The sequence below is a fragment of the Poromitra crassiceps genome (assembly GCF_964638095.1).
Source record: "Poromitra crassiceps genome assembly, chromosome: 5".
In the NCBI taxonomy this organism is placed as follows: domain Eukaryota; kingdom Metazoa; phylum Chordata; class Actinopteri; order Beryciformes; family Melamphaidae; genus Poromitra; species Poromitra crassiceps.
In genome coordinates this window covers 14,971,363-14,994,354 of record NC_139642.1, presented here as the reverse complement: position 1 = coordinate 14,994,354, position 22,992 = coordinate 14,971,363, and the positions used below count along the sequence as shown (strand labels likewise).

Genomic DNA, 22,992 nt, shown 5'->3' with positions numbered 1-22,992 from the left:
GCTGCTTCATGCTGAAGATTAAAGATGTTTTATGGAGACAGATGGATAACGTGTTGAGGATTATGAGCCTCTGAGTACCGTAGCTACTCCTATTATTATGCTGCAGCATGACACTCAGTGGAAGCTATACATTCATTGGTATATTGACAATAAGCGGTTTTTATGAGCAATTTCCAGAACAGAAGTGCTCGCCACCCAATCGCCAAAAAATGCAAACTCGTACAGAAATCTCCAAATGTCAAACTCTTTTGATACCAAATGACGGCATGAATTTTTCTTTGGTGTAACTTTACTTCAAGGTCTTTAGTGTCTTCCTTTTATTTATGTCGATGGTGTCTTCATGTGGTATTTTGGAGGCATTTTTTTTACCTTCTTTCTTTTCATCAATTCTCGAGCGGTGGAAAATGGTTCAAACTGGCATCAAATGATTTGATGCCTTGTGAGAAGGATAATACACCGTCACGTTTCTCCCCTCCATAACAGTTTGCGTTAAGTTCTGTCTGCGACTGCGTGGCAATATGGCCCCGCCCCCTTTTAGGGGGAAAAACACAAGCCACTTGCAGTTGTCTTCAATCAATGTAAAATAGCAGTGCCAAAAAAATCAGAAAGATAACATAACGTTTTAAAATACATTCCACCACGAGTTGCATTTTCATAACTTTATTTAAAGAGTTTTTTTTTTGCATTTATATAAACATATACACACATGAACAAAGATACTGGACTTGCACAAACATTACCCAGCATTGTCTGCTTTTAATGTTCTAGATCAGTGATTCTCAACATGGGGTCCAGGGACCACCAGGGACGGCTGAAAAGGTTCCAGGGGGTCCCCCAGAAAACTGCTGAATTTATTAATTTACTTACGATTACTTGGTTGGTTTACAAGAAGTGAACACAATTAGAGGATGTTGAAGATTGACTGTTCTGATCACAGTTTCTGTTATCTCTCTACAACAAAATCACATCTGTCAAAAATATTCTCCGGTTTTGGTTCGAGAGACAATGGCCAATATGTTCGGAATGGTTTACTCATTCACTCAACTCACTATTCCCCATGCAGTGTTTATCATATAAGAATATCTAAATTCTTAGGACCATGAGGACTTTAGCTACGTCTTTAATTCAATGTCACTATGACTACCCCCGCATATCCTGATACAGTCATATAAATAAAAGATCAAAAGTTAGGCTCCAAAAAGCCCAAAACAAACTAATGAGGGTCATCCTTACCCTCAGTCCAAGAACACACATCAGTCTAATCCAAGAGTTGAATTGGCTCCCCGTTGAAGGTAGAGTTCAACAGTTAAAACTGATCGCATGGTCTATAAAATATTGCACGACCTTTGTCCAAATTACTTTACTAAGTACTTTCAGTTTGTTCGGGACACTCATAGCCTGAACACGAGGGCTAGTGCAACGAACTTGAAACTACCCAACCTAAAAAGCAAAGTTGGGAGAAGTACATTCCTCTATACGGGGGGAACAAGATCCCTAATGAAATTAAGTCTGCGAATTCTCTGAATCTTCTGATTTTTTTAAGCTAGAGTAATGTGCCGAGCCTTTCGTTGAAATGGTTTTTGAACTTGTGTTGATTGTATCTCTTCTTTTTATTCTTGATTGTTCTGCATTGTTTATTTGATGTTATGTGTTATTGTATGTCCTGTTTTTATAAGACCAGGGACCATGTTGGAAATAAGTGTTGACACTTTTACATGTTTATCCCTTGGATTTTGTTGCCTTTTATATCCATAATAAAAATCAATCAATCAATCAATACTACCATGCTCTTCTTCTCCTTTGGTAAACATGACCGCATTGCATTGTGGTACATGGGAGGAAATGTAGGGTACATTTGCTCGGTTCACTAGAAATTGCAATGCATTGTGGGTATCTTATATGGACTATATAGGAATAAAATTAACAGACGAGGATTCGGCCACTAGTAAAAAAAAAAAAAATGGCGAACACCATAGTCCACTCTTTCTGGAACAGGTGTTGAACAGGGCTAAAGTCTCTGTGTCTCTAATGTGACTAAACTCGATGTGGAAAAACGTTGAGAATCACTGATCTAAATCTCTACACTGAAGCAGGTTTTTCTCTTGCTCTCAATGGATGAGAGCCTCCTGCCAAATTAACCATGTCAACGTGTGATTAAAACAAAAAACAGCTAAACGGCAGTGAAAAGGTTTTGAAAACTAAAGACAACATATTATCCCACACAAACAAACTGGATTTCATCACATCTGTGCATGTAAACGGAGGAAAGGCAAACGGGCCGCTCTGAAGCGAGACAGAAACACCGAGCTGCTGCAAACATCCTGGAGTCACAGATATTAGAAATACAAACAGGCCATAGAAATAACATACAAATCAAAAGGATCTGTTCCGCTGTCGAGATCGATTTTTCTCCCAGTGTATGTACAGACAAGGCTTACAAAGCTCATAAGGTCAGGGAGCAAATCTGTTATCACACACACACGCGCACGCACGCACACACACACACACACACACGCACGCACACGCACGCACGCACGCACACACACGCACACGCACACTCTTACTTCTTCTTCACTGCGTTCTCTCCAGCCCAGTCGGCAGAATAAGACTTTGGCATGTTACATTTCACACAGCACAGATACGTTGAATCTCAACGTTTGTGAACCAAGAATATGCCACATACGAACATTTGTAGATGTGTGTATATCAACATTAATGTAGATATGTGTATGTCAACATTATTAGTCTAGTCTGCTATTAAAATAGCACGGTGGCCAGTAGGGGGCGCTGTGGTCGGGGTGGATGGAGGACCTAAACCAGTGGTTCTCAACCTTTTTGAGCCGCGACCCCCAAAAACCTTTAGGCTGGGCGAAACCCCCCCCCCCCCCCCCCCCCTTCCCACTGTGCACGCATTCACACAGATTTCCCTCACTCACTGAAATCTTTTTTATACCGTTTATCGTTTATATAGCTTTATAATTCATATAGTACATTCATTGGTATGGGAGATTTAATCATCATGGGAGAAAAACCTTTTATTTTTATTTTTTATGTATGTATTTATTTCTATTTTTTACAATCATCGCGCGACCCCACAAAATAATGTCGCGACCCCCTGGGGGGGGGGGGGGTCCAGACGCCCAGGTTGAGAACCACTGGCCTAAACACTTGCCTTTCACGCCAGAAAGCCGTGTTCGATCCCTGGTGTATGTGGGGGGATGGAGGGGAGTGGTCAGGAAACACTATGTGTTGTAACAGTAAAGAGTAACTTGATACTTTTCAATAGTCAATTAACGCTGCTCCACTCTCAACACCGTGCGGAGACTTAATTGAAGAGGATGACACAATTAAATGTGAAGATACACAACGACCCAGCAGTCGCCTGCATGAGGTAGGAAATAGACTATCGCTTGTTTTTCTTTGACCATGATGCAAACAACTTTTTTTTAATTACTTTGGGGGGGGGGGGGGGGTAAAGATCAACTGATGAACTGATAGTATTAATGGGTACCTATAGAGACACTGCGTAACACGTCATCATTCAGAAACCACGCCCAAGACGGGGGAAAACAGAAAGCCCCCCTCCAATCGTGGCGTTCTCCTATGTCACGTGCATGGTTGCGTGTTGCACAAAAAGATCGTATATACGGAAGATGAACACTCCAACTTACTTCCTTGACAGCTAGATCCACATTTTTCTTCTCGCCAATTCTCAGTGGTTTCCTTGTTTTGCTCAGGAGTACAAAAAAACTTTAACTGGCGATTTTTTACATTTGTTGTCTGTGCAGCCCCACCACACAACAGCTTTTAGCTATGTTTAATTCAAGGAAAATGACGCTGGTGTGTGGAAATGAACGGAGCTTTTCCCCCGTGATGGGCGTGGCCTAGTTCATGCAGTCTCTCTATCCCTGCTGCTTAAAAGGGGGGAAAGCGCAAAATGCAGACGTTTTATTCTGGCGACTGGGTTGCACGCACGCGCACACACACACACACACACACACACACACACACTGCTGCCGACTCATGGAGCAAACACTTCTTCTCTGCGTTCCCCCTTTCATCCGTCTGCTTGTCTGTCCCTTCTTCCCTCCTTACTTCCATCTGTCATCCACCTCTCCATCATCCATCCATCCATCCATCCATCTCCTCCTTATGCTCCTCTATTCATCCCTCTCTTTTATCCATCCCTTTACCACACTGTGTTCTTCCCTTCTCTTTTTTGTAAAACACTTCTCCTTTCATCCCTCCTTCCTTCCGTCTTCATCTCTACTCCATCTTGGACATCTCAAATTTGGTTGTCATGGTTTCCTGTGGACAGAGGACAGACCGTAATGTGAACAACTAGAAGGCTTCCAGGTGATGGTCACACCCCCTCTGGCGGGCGGCCATATTGGACATCAACTTGTCTGCCTCAGCATAACTAAACAGACTGTTTGGCATGATCAAGGTGGAGGGGTCTCTTGCGCTTCAGCCCCTCCACAGAGGCAGGTCGGTGCTTCAGCCCCTCCACAGAGGCAGGTCGGTGCTTCAGCCCCTCCACAGAGGCAGGTCGGTGCTCTTGGGACAGGACAGTATTCAACTGATCTGCCTCAGAGTCATCAGAGTCAAAAACACTCTGATGACTCTGATGAAGACGCTGTTGCGTCGAGAAACGTCGGTCTGCACCTACTGAATTAAATGTATCCCCAGTGAATCGAGTGCAATCCAGGCTCTTCTTGGGTTTACCCATTTATTTCTGTTGTGAAGACTGTTTTGCATATAGCTCAACTCAAGTCCCTCTTCGGTCCGTTTTGAGGTGGTAAAGCAGAAAGTAAAGCAGGTGTAACCCATAAAATGAATGCCTCTATTCCTCTAATTCTATATTGACATTCTAGTTGTCTCTGCTGTATGCATCCTGTTAGTGATTTCTCCACAGGGATCAACATATAGTTTCATCTCATCTCTTGTGAATAAAGTGTAAACAGTCTCTCACCTCGTCTGAGTCGAGCAGAGGAGGCAGAGCTCTGAGGGGGGAGGGAACAAAACACCGTCAGCAGCACATCTCAACTCACTGTCCATCATGTTCAATAGTAGATCAGCTAACATGGTCATGTGTGAACTAACTTACATGTCGGCCATGGAGGAGGGGATGTTCTCTTCCACCCATTTCAGATCCTCATCCTGCGAAAACAACAACAGAGATGAGTGTGGAGAAGGGCGTCCATTAAATACCAAAACTGTCATTGTAATAGTACTACTGTATAGTAATTGACCTTATACAGACTGCAGCCATCTTGAACTCAGGCTTGAAAACCTGTCCTAAATGTTGCATGCATTTGACAATTTGTATAATAAAATATCACGATACTTGGCATTCGTGCGATACGATATATTGCCACACAAAATATGACGATACTATGGTGTATCGATTCCCCCCCACCCCTAATATACTGTGTGTGTATATATATGTATGTGTGTGTGTGTGTGTGTGTGTGTGTGTGTGTGTGTGTGTGTGTGTGTGTGTGTGTGTGTGTGTGTGCGTGCGTGCGTGTGCGTGCGTACATATAAAAACAACAATGTATAAAATGAGATAGAAACACAAAACTACCAATCTGAGAAACAACAACTACAATGACTGTTTGAATTTGGGAAGTTAGCTAGCTTACTACAGTAGCTAGTGAACATTAGAAAATATATTCCCTCTAAACGTGAACCTATACTTGTATTCCTCTGGATTCTTGGGTCTGTTTGTTTCTACTGTTTCAGTGGGGAATGTGTGAAGTGATCATTGTTTGTCTGTTAACAACAGACAGAGCTGGGGCTGCCCCTGCTCGTTCAGGAAGTCACAGAGGCCCTAAAGAGCTCTGACTCACCACTTTGTTGGGTTTAGCTGTTCCATTGGCCTCAGCCTTCGCCCCTCTCATCTTCATCCCCTCTGGAGACACAGGGGTTCAAAACAAACACGCCCAGGGTGAGAAACATGGAGGTGAGGACGTAACATACTCACTTTCACTCAAAACTAATGCCAAGTCAATCATGTTTGATACATATTCATACAACCTTTACAACCTTTATCATTTTTCCTGAAAAACCTGACGCATACAATCGGATACAAGCAGTGCCTAAACCTAACCACCAGGGGGCAGAAGGCAGGCACCAGACCAGAGGACCTTCAATTGAGACATCCAAAATGGAAGTTAAGGTAAGACAAATATTCAAATTGAATGAAACTTCAACATATAATTACTTAATATTTTATAACTTATTTGATTAATCGTGTTGAAAATGTGTATCTTCTATTTATTTATTTTTAGTTAGAAGGTCCAATAAACTCCAGTTTTCAAAGAATCAGAATTTCCCTGCAATTGTTTGATGGTTCAGGCTTTACAGGGCTAATAAAGATAATGATCAATAATAAATAATAAATAATAATAAACCCACTGTGGTGAAAATACTGAGATTAGCCTCTACTTTGTTTCATTCATTTTATTTATTTTCGTTTCATTTTTCGCACTTTTGTTCTCGGTTCTTCCGTTGACAAAAGGTTTATTTTAGCATCGAGAAAGTGCTACACAAACCGAATGTAGTGTTATTTATTACATTCCTTTCAACCACACCTACACTAAACCTGCTCACCACTTCTCGCAATCAGTTGAACAAGTAGTGTGATTGGAAAAGCGTTTTGGCTGATGGAGGGAGGTGGAGGAAGGATGTATGGATGGTTGGATGGATGGATGGATAGAGGATAGAGGGAGGGAGGGAAGATCTCACCAAAGGCCTCGTTCATCATGGGCTCCTTCTCCTCTTCATCGCTCTCTTCATCCACTAGGGGGCTGAAGGCGTATCTGAGACACACAGAAAGAGACCAACAGGAACAGGAAGTCAACATTTTCTCTGTTTATATACAGTAATAGCCAAAGGTCCATAAGGGTAAAGACCCTTTCAAAAATAATGAAACAAGTTTGTAAATATCAAAAATGTACTATGAAGAGCAGTCTACTGACACACTGACACAGAAAACACATAGGAAACTAGGGTGGATAAGACTTTTCACAGTACTGTATGATCAGATGTTTAATGAAAACATTGTTTAATTCAGTTTGAGAGGTTAAACTCTAAGTTATTACATATAATTACACTGCTTTTTGAATACCCCATTCAGACTGGTCAATCATGGAATTCTATCTGTATAACAGATGCATGCCATTCTGAAAGACTGGAGGACCACGTCCAGTAATATCAACCAGCAGAAAGTAGTCCGGTAAATGTAACTTAATTGGACTTATTCAAGAAACCCGGTGGCAAAAAACCGTTACCCTAGCTTTCTTTAGTACTGTAAGTAGCTATTAGCCTGGTAAACCAGCCGGTCACATGACCTCACATTAGCCTGGTAAACCAGCCGGTCACATGACCTCACATTAGCCTGGTAAACCAGTCGGTCATGTGAACTCACATTTCATTTCGTTCTACCAGACCGTCTGGCCTTAAAGGTCCAATCCCGTAAGTTCTAACTATTACTGACATCGGTGGACATTAGGGGAACTGCAGGCAGTGCGTGCGCGAGCTGGCGCGCGTGCTCTGTACTCGTTACATTATCCACACAAGACGGTAACGTTATTAGTGGAGCTTCTGGGTGTTAATCGATTATCAGTATTAGTTAGCAAGCAAGCTACCATTATAGGCAGCATTAGCAGCTAGCTAGCAGCTAGCTAGCTAGCTGACCAAATGGAACAGATCTGTTACTGCAGACAGTTCATCAATGTCCCATGACCATAAGCACAACGGTAGTAACGTTAGGCATATTTGCGACTGTTGCACTTTTTACTGGACTCTGTGTTGTTGGTTGTTTGCTGATAGCTAGCGAACGTAACCAAAGACAATGGGATTTAATATTTATGACATGACATTAACCTCGCCTTCTTCTTCGTTGGTGTATTTCCGGCCAGAGCCAGTACGCGCAGAACGTCACATCCGGTAAATTTGCCGGGAAATTGCAACCCGACAGGAGCTGAATACTGGATCCGTATCTTTTGAATGGCTGAAGGCAGAGACGCGGTTGGGCTCATTTTTTAAGTTACGTAACGGAGCATTCATTCATTGGTAATAGAAAACACTTTGTGAACATTTATTTTCCCCCCGAACTTACGGAATGGACCTTTAAGCTTTCACGCAGTGTTTGCAGTGGGCACAAGTTGGGCGGATGTACTGTACTTGCCTTGACAGACAACTCCTTCAGCCAATCAGCGTTGGATCCAGTCAAACCCAAATCCACTCGGGAGAACGGCAAAAACATATTCTCTGCCGAGAAACTCCGCTGTTGCATACTACTACTGTACTTGTTTAATTGTTGTTATTGAGTCTATTTCTGCAATAACTGCACTTTATGGCTGTTTAAACGTTGACGTTACTCCTCGAGGGGGACAGGTAAGGAGGCGGCCATTATTGTTTTCCTAGCGGCATTCCTGATTTGCTGTTTTACGATGTCAACTACGAGGCGGGTCGCTGATTGGCTAGAACGCTTTGCAATTTCTGCAAACACCCTCCCAGGGCTGCAGGCCAGAAGAAGCTCTGGTAGAACTAAATGAAAAGTGAGTTCACATGACCGGCTGCTTTACCAGGCTAAGTAGCCATGTAATAAGCAGAACAATGACTAAAACAGCACTATGAAATATCACGTTAGTAGCCCAACCAAATGGCAGCAAGAGGTAACTGTTTGCTAACTGTTTGAACTTCAATACCCAGAAATCCTGTGTGGTGACATCACCAAACTGCATCAAATGTTTAAACGGCTTTAAACAGTGGCGGATGATATTTTAGGAGAAACACAGTCACCAAGAGGCAAAATACTCTCATTACATCTGGATCTCCAATCCAGCAAAGCAAAGTGGAGCATGATGACGTCTGGTACCCACCTCTGGTTATTGGCTGACGGTCGCCATAGGAACATGATGACCAATAGGATGGTGGAGAAGAGGAAGCGCCAGAACGCATCGTCTATCCACAGCTCCCTCCAGTCCTCCAGAGAGAGAAAGAGAGAGAGAGAGAGAGAGAGAGAGTGGATGACTTTGAAAAAGGTTTGCGATGAGAATTCACAGCAAGAAAGAGACGCCTGAAGAGGAGATGCTGCCCTGAATATCTCCATCAGACTCTGGGCTTCCAAACACCAACATTATTACAATGAAACTGCATGAGGTGGGGAAGAGCCACACAATACTGCATTCTGCCTCCATTTAATGACAGGAAGACAGAAATCACATGTCTAAAAGAAGACAAATCACTGACACGCCAGCCACATGTGATTAAGTTGCTGTTACCAAGTTCATTTTGGGAATAAAATCACGAGATCCCCAAGAAGGAAGGCACTGTATCTGAACATGACAATTTAAAATTGGAGCGATTGACCCCTCTTAATTCTTTCAGAATGCTCCTAGAGAGCGCCCTACACGAGGAGTGTTCGTGTTTTATATGAAATATTTTCCCTTGTTCTTATTGTTTTATCATGTCTGTAAACTTGTAACCTCTTTGTATATGTTTTCTGTACACAGGGCACTCTTGCAAATGAGAGCTTGCTCTCAAGAGATCTCCCCTGTATAAATAAATGCTAAATAAAATAAAAAAATAAAATAAAAATGTTTGTGACCAGCCACTTTCGGCTGTACAGTACGTCGTCAGGATTTCCTCCGACTGGGGCATCCGGGGTAGCGCAGCAGTAGATTCCCTGTGTTCCAAACATGAGGGTTGCAGGTTCGAGCCCCCGTGTTACCTCTGGCTTTAGGGTGATGGAAGCGCGCCCTCGTAGCTATGTTACCTCTGGCTTTAGGGTGATGGAAGCGCGCCCTCGTAGCTATGGAAAAGCCTGGAAAAAAGTCATGAAGTTTGACATCAGGGCCACAGTGAGTTTAAGCAACTTACAGACTGGCATTTTGGCATCTTGAAGGTCTTGGTCGACCAGATGATGAAGATGACTGACGCTGGAAAACAGACACACACACGTAAACACAAACAAACAAACAAACAAACAAACTTGAAGGTAGTGCTGCAACTAATCTGTCAATTATTTTATTGATTAATGATTGGTTGTTCGGTCTATAAAATGTCAGAAAATGGTGAAAAATGTTTCCCAAAGCCCAAGATCACATCCTCTGACGTCTTGTTTTGTTCACAAGTTAAACATTCAATTTACTGTCATAGAAGAGTAAACAATGCAGAAAATATTCACATTTAAGAAGCTGGAATCAGAGAATTGTAACTTTCTTTTCTTTAAAAAAAATCTAACCGATTAATTAATTAACAAAACAGTTGGTGATTCATTTAATAGTTGACAATCGATTAATCATTGCAGCGTCAAGGTAGTGCAACAAGTGTCATCAAATGTGAAACCCAATTCCAGCACACACACACAGGTTTCCATACCTATGACAGCGAAGATGAGTGTGTTGGTGAAGTGCCGGTAGAGAGTGAGCTTCACCACGTTCCTCCTCAGCCGTAGAAGCTTCATGGTCTGAGCTAGACTCACAAAGATCTGAGCACGCAGTCAAGGAAGGAACACACACACACACACACACCTACGAAACGGTGACACACCTTCGAGAGAGACCAACACACACACCTACGAAACGGTGACACACCTTCAAGAGAGACCAAATTATACTGCCTGAAAAACGACCAGTTACTATTACTACGTAGTTACTTACTAGTACCATTACTATTCCACCTGTGGGTGGGCTTGCTCCTGATTGGTGACTGTGCTCTGTCAGCTATTTTTTCCGCTGTGCTGCCTTCAAGATAAGAGTTCCCTACATCCCTCTTTGCCAGCAGGCTGACAGCCTCTCATCTAGTTAAGAAAAATGTATCAATCTTAGAATAAAACAATAAGATGAGTTACCATAAATCATCATATCTCTATCGATACAGTATCGATATTGTATCGATCGATACAGTATCGATACAATATCGATATAGTATTGATACTGTATCGATACTATATTGATACTGTATCGATATAGTATCAATACTATATTGATACAGTATCGATACTATGGGCTCTATCGTTGCATCGGCCTATGAACTGCGCCCAACGCCAGACGCATCGCAGATTAGTGGCCGTGGACCAGCGCACTCAATATTTTGGTATCGGCGTTACACGCGGCCTTAAGCATTATAACCACGCCTTTTAAGCGTAAAATGATGCACAATCTCCTCATTGGAGAAGTGCAGTAAACGAATCACAAGCTTCCCTTTTAAGCTCCAATTCCACGAAGCGATCCAGTCCGGTCAGAAAAGCCAAGCGCTGCAGAGCTCCCCCCCCCTTTCATCCCCGTCTGTCTCTATATTATTCCATATTATTATGCTTCTCAAAAACCAATCTCACTGCAGTTTAAATACTGCAAGCATGTAAATACGCTACACTATAGCAAGATCAAAGTGAAAAGAATGTTCTAAACGCATCGGCTAGAAAAATATAGCCTATCCCTATGTCATGATGAGATTAGATTGGTGAAAGTTTGTCCAGAATGATATCGTTTTCTCTCCCCTGCTGCACAGGTAGGATGATGCACATAAATATAGCCTACATTATGTAAAGTCATTGCATAAATGTGTTTTTATTGTAAAAGAAAATGTGAAGTAAGTCGTCTTATTGGAGCGACATCAAAGTAGGAAGTCGCCGTAGAACTGTGTCAGTAGGCTGTCAGTCATCTCCTAAATTACGTTAAATCTTCGAGATTTCGAGATTTTATTTTGTCCAATATTGAAATGTTCTACAATTGCATGTTGTGTTAACATTACACATTATTTCTATCTACCTTTCTATCTATTTAGGCTCATTTGGTTGCTATTTATTATCGAAATGTATTAGCCCAATGCATGCTGGGAGATTTCACATTTGTGGCTTTGGTAGGGAAGCCAGGCAGTGAACATTTGTTTGGGCAGAATGATCTCGTTTTCTCTCGCCTTTTCTTCTCCCCCACTGCACAGGTAGGATGATGCAACATCCTCTGAATGTCAGGGGCTTAAAACTGTCATGTTATAAAAAACTGTCATGTTGTTATACTACGTACGGTATAACAACTTCTTTTTCATCGGTCTTTGTGCCTGTCTGAGCGCGAGAGAGAGGGAGTGAGAGAGAGAGAGAGAGAGAGAGAGAGAGAGAGGGGGAGAGAGTGTGAGATCGGCAGAGGAGACCTGTGCGTAAATACGCAGAGGAATGTCCGCGGCGCACTGAATAAGGCCTGGTTTTCAAAAGCGCAAAGCACTAAATTAACGCCAGGGGGGAAGATATCGTTAGGCCGGTATTTAAGGCCTAAACGCCCATTCTGGCCTATTCTGGCACTGCGCCACGCCTCTTCGGCGTAAATCGCATTTCGGGGCCTAAAACCATGATGCTATTTTCCCGAGGCAGGCGCAAGGCGCGTTTTTTTGCGTTTAGCGCCAGTTTCTGCGCCTAAGGCCTGTGGGAAAATAGAGCCCTATACCTATACAGTATCGATACTGTATCGATATTTCCCATATTATTTTTTGCACAGCCGTGTGGTCAGTGACACAATAAGAATACTTTTTATTTCAGTGCGTTCAGTAACACTCAATACAACACTCAGTAGTTTTGACTAAATTTGTCCACTAAGTTATCAATATAAAGTGATGTACATATTATTACACTACCTGGGTGGTACACAGTGTGTTGTATTTTTAGCTCTATTTTTTTTATTTTGAGTAAATTGTGTAGAGTATTGCAATATATCGCAATATGTATTGTATCGCAATGTATCGTGATACAATCGTATCGCGACCCATGTATCGTGATACGCATCGTATCGTGAGGTCCTTGCCAATACCCAGCCCTAGTATACAGTGAGGTACAGTCGTCAAGTTAGTTATACCCCGTTCTAGACAACTCGGACCGCCGGAAAAAATGGGTTCCGACCTGTAAAAAGTGAATTGAACGATCGTTCAGGCCGGAATTACAGCTCGGAAATTCGGGTATCATTCAGAGCTCCGGTTTCTCCGAGTTGACGTCACAGCCACATCAAAATGGCTACTTGCATCGTTAATGATAATCACAGAATTATTATAAAGACGTTTGTTGACGTTTTAATACACAAGTTGAGTTCTTAATTATGTAATGTTAACGTTTCATATGTGTTTGTATCATCTGTGTTTCGCTCTGTGTGAAATTCAGCATTCAGCATGTTCGGTTAGCATTGTTCGCTAGTAGGTAGCTACCATGCTAACGCGGGTTGCTATAGCAACAGTTTGGGCTTTACCCCCGAGCGGGAGGTGCAGCGTGAACGCAAATCTGTCCAGGGCGGAGGTTCCGTGTTGAAACCTCCGGCGGGCCGAGTTGTCATGAATGCGGCATTAGTATCGCCATAGAATGGAGGCAAATGGTGCAGCCATTCAAAATCACCAAAAACACACATCTAACAGCGCCAAAATACATGTTGTGCTTCGGGTGCCCACCACACGATGAAATATCAGTCAGTAAGATGACATCATTGGATGGCCATCCAATCAGATTTATTCAATTATACAAAGAGAAAGAAAATTGTTTGAATATCGAGTCCACAGACGGAAACTAATTTTTTTTTATCTGTCAGCCACAGCAGGCTAAACCATCTCCCCCCACCTACAGTTTCAATTAAAGATTAATAGCGTGTTCAAAACAACTCACATTTCCAACTTAAGACATCATTGCGTTCTGACAACTCGGAAGAACTCAGGGAAAACTCGCTCCGACTTGTTAAAAATGAATTCAGCGATTGCCCAACCCGGAATTATAGGTCAGAAATAATTTATCATTTCAGAGCTAAACAGATCAATCATTTCTAACAATCAAAATCTACTCAGATGGGAGACTAAATCTTTTCAAAGAGGAATCTGCCAATCAATCAACAAGTGAAACCTGCATTCCAACACTGACTTCAACTTCTTCTCTGTACTGTTAATTGAGTCTTTGTCTTAGTTCTGTGTCAAATGTCCTCGTTAGTTTTGATCAGATTTAGTCAAACTCATCCTGTTTCTATTTACCGTAAATTCCGGACTATAAGCCGCGGCTTTTTTCCCGTTTTTTGGCCCCTGCGGCTTATATAACGGTGCGTCTTATCTATGGATTTTTTCAGAAAAAAAAAAAAATATACAAATAAAATCTCTCTTTTTTAGCACTCTTTCTAACTATAAATCCACTTCTGTTTTAATTTCCTCTCTTGCCCTCTTTTCACCACACCGCGGACACTGTGTGCACTGTAAAAATAAACAACGGTGGTGTTGTGTTATGTTGTTTTGTTGAAATGTTACGGTAATACGGTAAATGGGAGCTTTCTCAAACAGCCATCTCTTTCCCGACAATCCCCTCTGTGCGTGACCACTTACATATGGTAATTACGGTAAGCAAACGGCCACTCGGCCATCAACTCCCTCCCCCGACTACCAGGAGAAAATCACAAACTTCGGCGAATTCACACAAAGGAAGATCAAGGAATATTCCATCGAACCGGAGCAGATCATAAATATGGATGAAGTGCCTTTGACGTTCGACCTGCCACTCACTCGGACTGTTAACAAGAAGCGCCCTGGAGGATTCTTTCACCAAAAAAAAGCTTTGCTCGTTCTCGACAGCATGAGAACGAGCAGTAGAAGCAACACTCTCACTTACCATGGGGAAGGTACGCAGAAATTCACACGCGCAGCTTTCAAGTTGAAAGCAGTCAATCTCGCATTAAAAGAGGGAAACAGAGCAGCCGCGCGTAACCTGGGCATCGATGAGTCAATGGTGAGGCGTTGGACGGTGCAGCAGGAGGAACTGTCTCAGCACGGAATATTATAGGAGTGTGAAAACATCCACAATCACCAACGGGTTCCAAAACGCTGGACTGCTGCGGGATGAAGAGGATGACGCCGCCACAGCTGGCGCTGAGGGCCGTCAGAGGCTTCAGAGGCTGTTCGATGCCGACAGTGACGAAGAGGAGTTCGTTGGTTTTGAGTGACAATGAAGGAGAGAGGAGAGTGGTTGACGAAGCCACCCTGAACCTGTTCGTTTCCGACACTGAAGATGAGGACTTTGGTGGTTTCAGTACGCAGGAAGAAGAGGAAGACGAGGATTAGTGACTTGACTTCTCTGGTTACAGGTTTGCTGCACATATAGCCTATTGTTGTGTGATTTTGTCTGGGGATTAGTGACCTGACTTTTGTTTTGTTTTGTTGAAATGTTAATAAATGGGAGCTTCCCCAAACAGCTATCTCTTTCCCGACATTCCTCTCTGTGCACGAACCCTTTCATATGGTAATTAAACATCAAAACACCCGCGGCTTATAGACCGGTGCGGCTTATAGAAGAAAAAAATAGTCAATTTTGGTCCCGCGGCTTATAGACCGGTGCGTCTTATAGTCCGGAATTTACGGTAGTCTAGTTTTAGTCGATTAAAAGTCGGAGTATTTTAGTCTCATCTTAGTCAAAGAAAACTAACTATTGTTTCTTTAGAATTTCCAATATCATTGGAAAGATCTATTAATCTATTATTATGGAATGGTATTAAGGTTTCCACGTGCAATACAGACACAGATTTAACTGTTTCACTTCTTCTCCTCTTCTGATTGGATCTCTTCCCAATTCGTCCCTCCCTAACATTTTAGTCTAGTTTTAATTTGTTTGACAAAAATGCCGATAGATTTCATCATCACAACTTTGTTTTTATTTTCGTCATCTGGAACATCTAGTTTTCATCAGTGAAAATAGGGAGTCGACTAACCTTTTTTCTCATAGTTTTCGTAGACAAAATTAACACTACTTCTCCGTGCTGGAAAAACAAATGTTGTTTACAAGCTCAATTGTAAACCTACTCTTTCCATAAAATTAAGCATTACCGGAGGATTATGGGTTGATTTCAACACATGTCTGAGACTTTCCAATGCATGATCAATGGACAGGGTTGGACAGATATTTTCTACAGGTAGGGGGTGCTGTCTCCTGTGTAAAATAATTTCAAATCACTTATTGGAATACGGTTTTACAGACACACTTTCATGTTGCTGGCTCCTACCCATTCGAATCTTTTTGTATTTGACCTCATTTTAAATTCACGATATTCATTTTTTAATCATGTTGTTAGCATTTTATTGTCTGTGAAGCACTTTCTATTTGTTTTAGTTTTTAAGTGCTATAGAAATTACCTTATTATTCTGATATCGTTTTTTGCAATAATGTTTCCCCCCCCTCATTTTCGATGATGAATAAAAATGAATAAAGGTTCATAAGATGTTTAAAAAGAAACAAGTGTGAATTCACAATAGCTGCAACCATGTACACAAGAATGTCCCCACGCGTTCACTGCCAAACACACACCTTCTCACACACACAGACACACACCTTCTCACACACACAGACACACACTTGACCTCTGTGGCAAATTTCAGCTTCCGAGGGCAAAAACTGTGGGGGAATTTTTTGTGGACCAACCGACCGACCGACTGAGCGACCGACAGAGACCGACAGAGCTGCTGGCTGCAGGCAGCTAAGAAAGTTGCAGTCGTAAGGTAAAGAGAGAAAGAGAGAGATAGAACAAAAACTGACAGCACTAATAAAAGGGAGGAGTTGCAGTAGCGGATATCCACCAGCAGAGGGTAGAGTCGAGCACAGCCAGAGGGATAGCAGCCAGGAGAACTACGTCATCTTCAGCCTAGAGAGAGAGAGAGAGAGAGAGAGAGAGAGAGACAGACAGACAGAGAGAGAGAGAGAGAGAGAGAGAGAGAGACAGACAGACAGAGAGGCAGAGAGAGAGAGAGAGAGAGAGAGAGCGCGCAATAGAGCTGAACAGTCACGTGACATTTCTTGCCCCGGAAGAGAGTTCCCCATTCATTTCTCCATAGACGTTTCAAAAAATGCTTATATAACGAGTTTTAAGGCTGGAACCAAAAGCTAACCCGTGACCTACTGAATCTTTATTTGTTGTTTTTGCTCCAACTGAATTTTTTTTATGGTTCACTCACGATTCAATATGTCACAGGTTCGCTTTTGGTTCCAGCCTTAAAACTAGTTATATAAGGATTTTTCAAAATGTCTGTGGAGAAATGAACGGGGAACTCTCTCCCGGGGCAAGAAATGTGGAGGGAGATGAAAGAGCGAAAGAAAAGAGAGTGGGAAACAAAGAAGCAGAAAGAGAGAGAAAGAGAGAGAGAGAGAGAGAGAGACATTTGGGAACAGAAGTAAAGAGGAAGGGGACGATCGAGGTAGGGAGCAAATAGGGAAAAAGAGAGAGAGCGAGGGAGGAGAATGAGGAAGGGCATAGGAAAACGGAGGGAGAAAGAGAGAGGGATGAGAGAGGAGAGAGCTGACACCTACACACGCACCACACTTAGCTTTTAGAGTTTGTGTCGACCACTTGGTGTGCCAGGTGGGTGGGTTTAGCCCATCTTGAGCCAATCAGGACAGGAACACTGACTTTCAAGCCGTCTCAGCTTTCCAAGCGCGTCCAAAGTGGTAAACACCCCACCCATCTGGCGCTCCAACGAGGGTAAAACAAACGCTACCAAAAATGTCTGCAAATGCTATCCGAGTCAGATCTACTGAGCGGACATGTGACCATTGTTGCCAGATTGGGCGGTTTTCTGCCAATTGGGCTCTTTTGGGTCATATTGTGCAGGGAAAAAGATGGGCTTGGGCAGGTGGACAGAGGTGCTGGTTTCCACAGACCTGCAGTTGCTTGGGTGGTTTTTGAACAGTCTTTGGGCTGGAAACCATCAGCTGTATCTGGCAACACTGCATGTGACTCAAAGTCATTTGGTCCAAGTCTCAAGTATTTTTTATCTTGGGCAAGGCACTATGTAACGTCTCTGTAATGACTAACGAGTGCTTCTCATTGAAAAAAAAAGGTCATGTAGGAGCTTGACTGACAGGGTGCTCATCCAATCATGACAAGGCCATTCCCAGTGTGCGCTGGCATACCAGGTAGTGTTACACAGACACAACGTTGAACATTTTAATATTCTAACCAAATGAATCCTATTTAAACCGTAAACATAAAACAAACACAAACAAGTCATTGGAGTCATCGTGTCTCAAGTCAAGTCACAAGTTATTTTCTTTCAAGTCACATCTCTGCTACTGAGCCACGTCATGCAGCCATCAGGCAGACAGAGACAGAGAGCAGAGGCAGCAGGTCATTGTTATTTGACTTAACATCGCCCTCTATTGGCATCTACTGGCACAGCTTACGGTGGCCGATAGCGGACATTAATACGAAAGTCAAATTGTAATGATAAGAGAGGAGACAGCTGGCCAATCACAGCAGGGATCCAACAGAACGAGCCAATATATCACAATAGAATGCGAAGCCGATCTCACACCAGTAGAATTGTGAGTTCTACTGTTTCTCTACATTAAGACTACACTTCCCATCAGCCCCGTGGCTTCCTAAAATAAATATAGTAGCTACAGTGTAAGCAAATTGTGTGTGTGTGTGTGTGTGTGTGTGTGTGTGTGTGTGTGTGTGTGTGTGTGCAACTGTGTGCGTGCGTTGTAAAGGATATCCACCAGACAATACAGGAGTCAATGAAGGCCAGCACTATGTCACACAGCACTCTATTTTCACCTCGGTCCTGGAGAGAGGAACAGGTTAAGACACACACGCACGTAACACACACACACAATCACGCACATACACACACAATCACGCACACAACACACACAATCACGCACACAACACACACACAATCACGCACGCAAAACACACAATCACGCACACAACACACACACAATCACGCACGCAAAAGACACACAATCACGCACATACACACACACAATCACGCACACAACACACACACAATCACGCACATACACACACACAATCACGCACGCAACACACACACAATCACGCACGCAAAACACACACAATCACGCACGCAAAACACACACACAATCACGCACGCAAAACACACACACACACACACACACAGACACACACTCACTCACTCACTCACTCACACACATACACAATCACTCACTCACACACATACACATACACACACACACACACACACACAATCACGCACATACGTGCACACTCACTCACACACTCACTCACACACACACACACACACACACACACACACACACACACACACGGTGCCGCAGTGTGTGACTCACAGAGTTGACTCGTAGGAGTCCCTCGACGATGGAGAAGATCAGGTAGAGCAGGCCGACGCCTACAACTCTGTGGAGCAACGCACCCAGTCTGGGCCTGAAGGAGAGGGGGAGAGACAGACAGACACACAGACAGAGAGACAGACAGAGAGAGAGAGACAGGAAGAGAGAGAGGGAGGGAGACAGACAGACAGAGAGAGAGACAGAGAGAGACAGACAGAGAGGGAGAGGGACAGAGAGAGGGAGAGAGGGACACAAAATGCAAAAAAAAATGCTTGGTGTGAGGCAAAAGGAGATGTCAGGAAGTTAAAACTACAACTCCCAGAAGGCTGTGGGAGGGAGGACTCACTTGACGATGCCGTATCCCAGGCTGGCGATGATGACCAGCACCCGGGCCAGAGTCCTCTTCACCGCCGACAGAACCTCCGCAAACACCACCGCCCCCTGGACTGAGGAGGACACATCACACCTGTTCATTTAGCTACTCTGCAAACACCAGCGCCCCCTGGACTGAGGAGGGCACATCACACCTGTTCATTTACCTACTCTGCAAACACCAGCGCCCCCTGGACTGAGGAGGACACATCGCACCTGTTAATTTACCTACTCCACAAACACCAGCGCCCCCTGGACTGAGGAGGACACATCACACCTGTTCATTTACCTACTCCACAAACACCACTGCCCCCTGGACTGAGGAGGACACATCGCACCTGTTCATTTACCTACTCTACAAACACCAGCGCCCCCTGGACTGAGGAGGACACATCACACCTGTTCATTTACCTACTCTACAAACACCAGCGCCCCCTGGACTGAGGAGGGCACATCGCACCTGTTCATTTACCTACTCTGCAAACACCACCGCCCCCTGGACTGAGGAGGACACATCACACCTGTTCATTTACCTACTCTACAAACACCAGCGCCCCCTGGACTGAGGAGGACACATCGCACCTGTTAATTTACCTACTCTGCAAACACCAGCGCCCCCTGGACTGAGGAGGACACATCGCACCTGTTCATTTACCTACTCTGCAAACACCAGCGCCCCCTGGACTGAGGAGGGCACATCACACCTGTTCATTTACCTACACTACAAACACCAGCGCCCCCTGGACTGAGGAGGACACATCGCACCTGTTCATTTACCTACTCTACAAACACCAGCGCCCCCTGGACTGAGGAGGACACATCACACCTGTTCATTTACCTACTATGCAAACACCAGCGCCCCCTGGACTGAGGAGGACACATCGCACCTGTTCATTTACCTACTCCACAAACACCAGCGCCCCCTGGACTGAGGAGGACACATCGCACCTGTTAATTTACCTACTCTGCAAACACCAGCGCCCCCTGGACTGAGGAGGACACATCGCACCTGTTCATTTACCTACTCCACAAACACCACTGCCCCCTGGACTGAGGAGGACACATCGCACCTGTTCATTTACCTACTCTGCAAACACCAGCGCCCCCTGGACTGAGGAGGACACATCAAAACAGCTGTTCATTTACCACCAATATAGGCCACCAATATAATCATTACCATATTTCCTCTAATAGTGGCCGCTAGTCAATTAAAATCCAATAAAGGCGAAGGGGTGTGGTCGACACGAACACATAAAGGCCAGCCCCAAATACAGGCCAGGGGGAAAAAACAATGGTCGATACGGGTAAACTCCTGGTGCCTGTTATATAACTGTAGTTTGTAGTTATGTACATGTGCCACAAGATGGCGGTAGCTACATTTGAATTACCATATGGGACCCGTGCAAGTGTCAGCGACTGGAATTTCCCCAACACCCATGCCACAACACAGAGAGCCAACATGGCACCCACCAGAACCAGAAGGAAATGTGATGAGGAATTAAAAGATGCAGAGGAATATTCAGCGCAGAAAAGCTGCAAGGCACTTTGGCTTTGACCCGAAAAGAATCAGCTAGGCGTACTGGGGGGGAAACAGAAGAGTGAGCTGCCGCTCGGCCAGCAGGGGTCTCTGGAGCAAGCAGTCATCGATTACCTTAAAGAGCGTGGGGTGGGTTTTTGTTTTTTTACAGTTTGGGCTCAAGATTCTTATGAAAATACCTAAAAAAAATAATTTAATGAATTAAAACATGCCCCCAGGGCAGGAATGTGGAGAAAATGTGGCATTATAATGCACATGCAAAAAAAAACGCTTATATGGGCAAATAACACCTGTGACGTCACTCGAGCTACTGTACTTACTGTACAGCAGAAAACTTTACAAAACACCCAGAATCAGTGTTGCCAGACGTACGATAATTATCGTATTTGTATGATAATTTAAATCCAAAAATGACAAGGATAATTCAACATTTACCATCTGGCAACACTGCCCAGAATGCATTTCGGCACTGAAGCGAGCAGCAGAAAAATCAGAATAGCCTTTTCGCCCCAAGGCAACCGTTTAGTTTGGGCTCTATAACGGTTAATATCTACAGTTAATATGGCACTTTATGAAGTTTTAATAGTTATAGTAGACAAACGTAACTAGTAGACCCCCAATATGCAATCGGTTTATCAAAAATGACGCCTACTTGGAAATATAATTTTGGAGGACCAGAGACCACCACCACCACGCACCCCACCGACCATCTCAGCAACCCCACTCCAGACTGGCCTCAGGTGGATAACAGAGCCTCGGCGTACGGAGGTAATGATCCGAGGAAACATCACAGATGTTCTGTTCGATTCGTGGGTTTTCAGGCGCGTGTGCCAGCTGCTTTACAAAAACCAGTCTAGATGCAGCTACTGTATGTGTGTGTGTGGGGGGAAAGGAAAAAACAAAATAGAATCCTATTGCTCCAATAGAGAGGCGCAGGAATGAGTCCGGAAAACATCGTTGCTAACACTTCCTGGTTCTTCACTGTTTCTGGCTATGGGATTTTTCAATGGGTTTTTGGCGCGATGCTTCAAATGAGGTCTGTGGTTAACGCAAGCTTATTCAAACGCGAACCAGTGTTCAGCAGGATCATCTTCACACATGAGGACCACTTGTATGAGTTTTGAAGCTTTTACGTGCCGTTAAAAGGGCGGCTAGCTAGCAAACGGCTAAAGGAGACTACACTGTTGAGTCGACGGGGATATTATACGTCACGCGTGCGTGTGCGTGCGTGTGTGTGTGTGCGTGCGTGTGTGTGTGCGCGTGTGCGTGTACCTGATAGGCCTTCATAGCGGATGCTCTGGAACTCTGCGTAGTACACAGCCTTCTCCAGCATGCCCAGGAAGATCACACCTCCAATCCAGAACTGGATCCTCAGCAGGTCCCTCCAGTAGCAGGCTGACAGAAGCAGCCAGAACACCGCCAGCAACACATACACTATGCACATCACCATGTAGAACTACAGAGGGAGGGGGGGTGGATGGATAGATAGACAGATAGATAGACAGATAGATAGACAGATAGATAGACAGATAGATAGACAGATAGATAGACAGATAGATAGATAGACAGATAGATAGATAGATAGATAGATAGATAGATAGATAGACAGACAGATAGATAGATAGATAGATAGATAGATAGATAGACAGACAGATAGACAGACAGATAGATAGATAGATAGATAGACAGATAGATAGATAGACAGATAGATAGATAGATAGATAGATAGATAGATAGATAGATAGATAGATAGACAGACAGACAGACAGACAGACAGACAGATTAGGATTATTGCTAACAGAGTACAGTATTTGTCATATATAATCAACCAGAGGTTTTCAAAGAGGAGGGCCTCCCGAGGAGGGCTCCAAACAGTTTCAGGGGAGGCTCAGTGAATGGAAGTGAAAAAACATTATATTAGCTATTACATTAGTTATCAAAAGGAGATCATATAATCTAAAACCTAACC

General features: G+C 43.7%; 1 protein-coding gene across 1 annotated transcript in view; it reads right to left on the bottom strand.

The window, feature by feature from the left end:
* Positions 1-652: 652 nt before the first annotated feature.
* LOC310777497 (transmembrane protein 87A) overlaps positions 653-22,992 on the bottom strand; it is a 46,754-nt gene continuing 24,414 nt past the window's right edge. The window contains exons 10-21 of the mRNA XM_083637841.1: positions 22,296-22,479; positions 19,461-19,560; positions 19,115-19,208; positions 18,500-18,567; positions 10,393-10,502; positions 9,892-9,950; positions 8,892-8,995; positions 6,751-6,824; positions 5,853-5,914; positions 5,108-5,160; positions 4,973-5,003; positions 653-4,308 (exon numbers count right to left, since the gene is read on the bottom strand). Of these exons, the coding sequence (XP_083493967.1) occupies positions 4,267-4,308; positions 4,973-5,003; positions 5,108-5,160; positions 5,853-5,914; positions 6,751-6,824; positions 8,892-8,995; positions 9,892-9,950; positions 10,393-10,502; positions 18,500-18,567; positions 19,115-19,208; positions 19,461-19,560; positions 22,296-22,479 (981 nt within the window). The 3' untranslated portion in view covers positions 653-4,266. The remainder of the gene's footprint in view (positions 4,309-4,972; positions 5,004-5,107; positions 5,161-5,852; positions 5,915-6,750; positions 6,825-8,891; positions 8,996-9,891; positions 9,951-10,392; positions 10,503-18,499; positions 18,568-19,114; positions 19,209-19,460; positions 19,561-22,295; positions 22,480-22,992) is intronic.